The sequence below is a fragment of the Lipotes vexillifer genome, unplaced genomic scaffold (assembly GCF_000442215.2).
Source record: "Lipotes vexillifer unplaced genomic scaffold, Lipotes_vexillifer_v1.1 scaffold789, whole genome shotgun sequence".
In the NCBI taxonomy this organism is placed as follows: Eukaryota; Metazoa; Chordata; class Mammalia; order Artiodactyla; family Lipotidae; genus Lipotes; species Lipotes vexillifer.
The window spans coordinates 56,896-58,271 of record NW_006778055.1 but is presented as its reverse complement, the minus strand read 5'-3'; the positions used below and the strand labels follow the sequence as shown (position 1 = coordinate 58,271).

The following is a 1,376-nucleotide window of genomic DNA, read 5'->3' as shown; positions in this document are numbered from 1 at the left end:
GCTCTTCCACTCGTCACTGACTGGCTTCCTGATGTCCTGGAAGTTGAGGCGGCCCCCGCGCTGGTTCTGCAGGCGCATCAGGCCCTCGGCCTGCCCGCTGTGCTCGTGGGAGCGGCGCAGGAAGAATGGGGTGAAGTGCTTCAAGGCCACGTCGTCGCGGTAGAGGTAAAAGGCCGCGGGCCAGGCACACGAAGGAGGCGTGGAGCTCCAGGGTGAAATGGCTGTTGATGGCGGCCTCGCAGTCGGGGTGGTAGTCCTGGCGCACCTGCGAGCGCGGCGCGGGCAGCATGGCGGGCGGCGCGGGCAGCGTGGCGGGCGTGAAGGCCAAGGTGAAGGCGAAGCCGCGGGGCCCACAGTAGCTACCTCGGAGCGCTCCCATGTGGTCGAAGAGGGCGGCCGCTCTGGCATGGACCGGAAAGCGGGTCCATTACCCAGGTTTGGGAGGGGGGGAAAGGAGGTTCCGGTTCCGTTACGGGGGGGATTGGGAGGGTGGATATGCACGGAGGGCGGGGCACGAACGCTGTGTCCCAGGTTCCATCCAGGCCTGGGTGAGGCAGGCCGACTGCGCTGAGCTTCTGGCCTAATCTTTTTAAATGTTATTCACGAGTATAAGTGCAACCGTTTTGAGTTAATCACTTAAGTGATTCTTATTTGAATAATGCCTTAATGTGATTCTTTCATTAAACAGTTCTTTTGTGGTATCATTGATTATATTTACCATCACAGAGCTCTATTTGAAGTTAGCTCTCCTCAGTGACTTCAACACCCATACTAATGACACTTCTGATAGCCTCTTCACTGGGTTCCTGGACCTTATTAACTCCAGTGATCTCCACTTTTCTTTTTTCTGTTTCTGGTCACGTTCACACTTGTCTGACAGCAGAGCACCACCTCCAAAGTCTCAGTGAATCTTTCCACCTCTCCAGCTTTCACTCGTTTTGAACCTTGTCTTCGCTCCCTTTGTTTTCTCTCATCTCTTAATCTTCCAGCACAGTCCTAGAAACACAGCCCCTTTCACCTGATTTACCAATTTCCTTCCCCTTGGGTAAGTGCAGACTTCTCTTTTCTTTGTCAGAAAACAAAAGGCTTAGATGCATTCTTAGAGAAAGAACTTAACTGTGTGGATGTATTTATCCCTTCCAACCTCATTTGTCCTTTCACTGCCACTCAGCAAGCATTTTTTTAACCCCTCAATTATGTTGTATGGAATGAGCCACAGTGGTAGGAAATACCATTGATCTCAAATTATCTTTCATTCATTCATTCAATAAATATTTATTGATTACTTAATATGGCCCAGGCACTGGTGTGGGATTTGGGCATATATTAATAACAAAGAGAGACAAAGTCTGTTCCCGTGAGGTTTGTATTCTAGT

General features: G+C 50.7%; 1 protein-coding gene across 1 annotated transcript in view; it reads right to left on the bottom strand.

Moving 5' to 3' along the window:
- Positions 1-379, bottom strand: part of LOC103079928 (ferritin heavy chain) — a 635-nt gene extending 256 nt beyond the window's left edge. Inside the window, 2 exon segments of the mRNA XM_082930911.1 lie at positions 1-177; positions 179-379. The exon segment at positions 1-177 is cut by the window's left edge and continues 84 nt beyond it. Coding sequence (XP_082787037.1) covers positions 1-177; positions 179-379 — 378 coding nt within the window.
- Between the last annotated feature and the right edge of the window lie 997 nt (positions 380-1,376).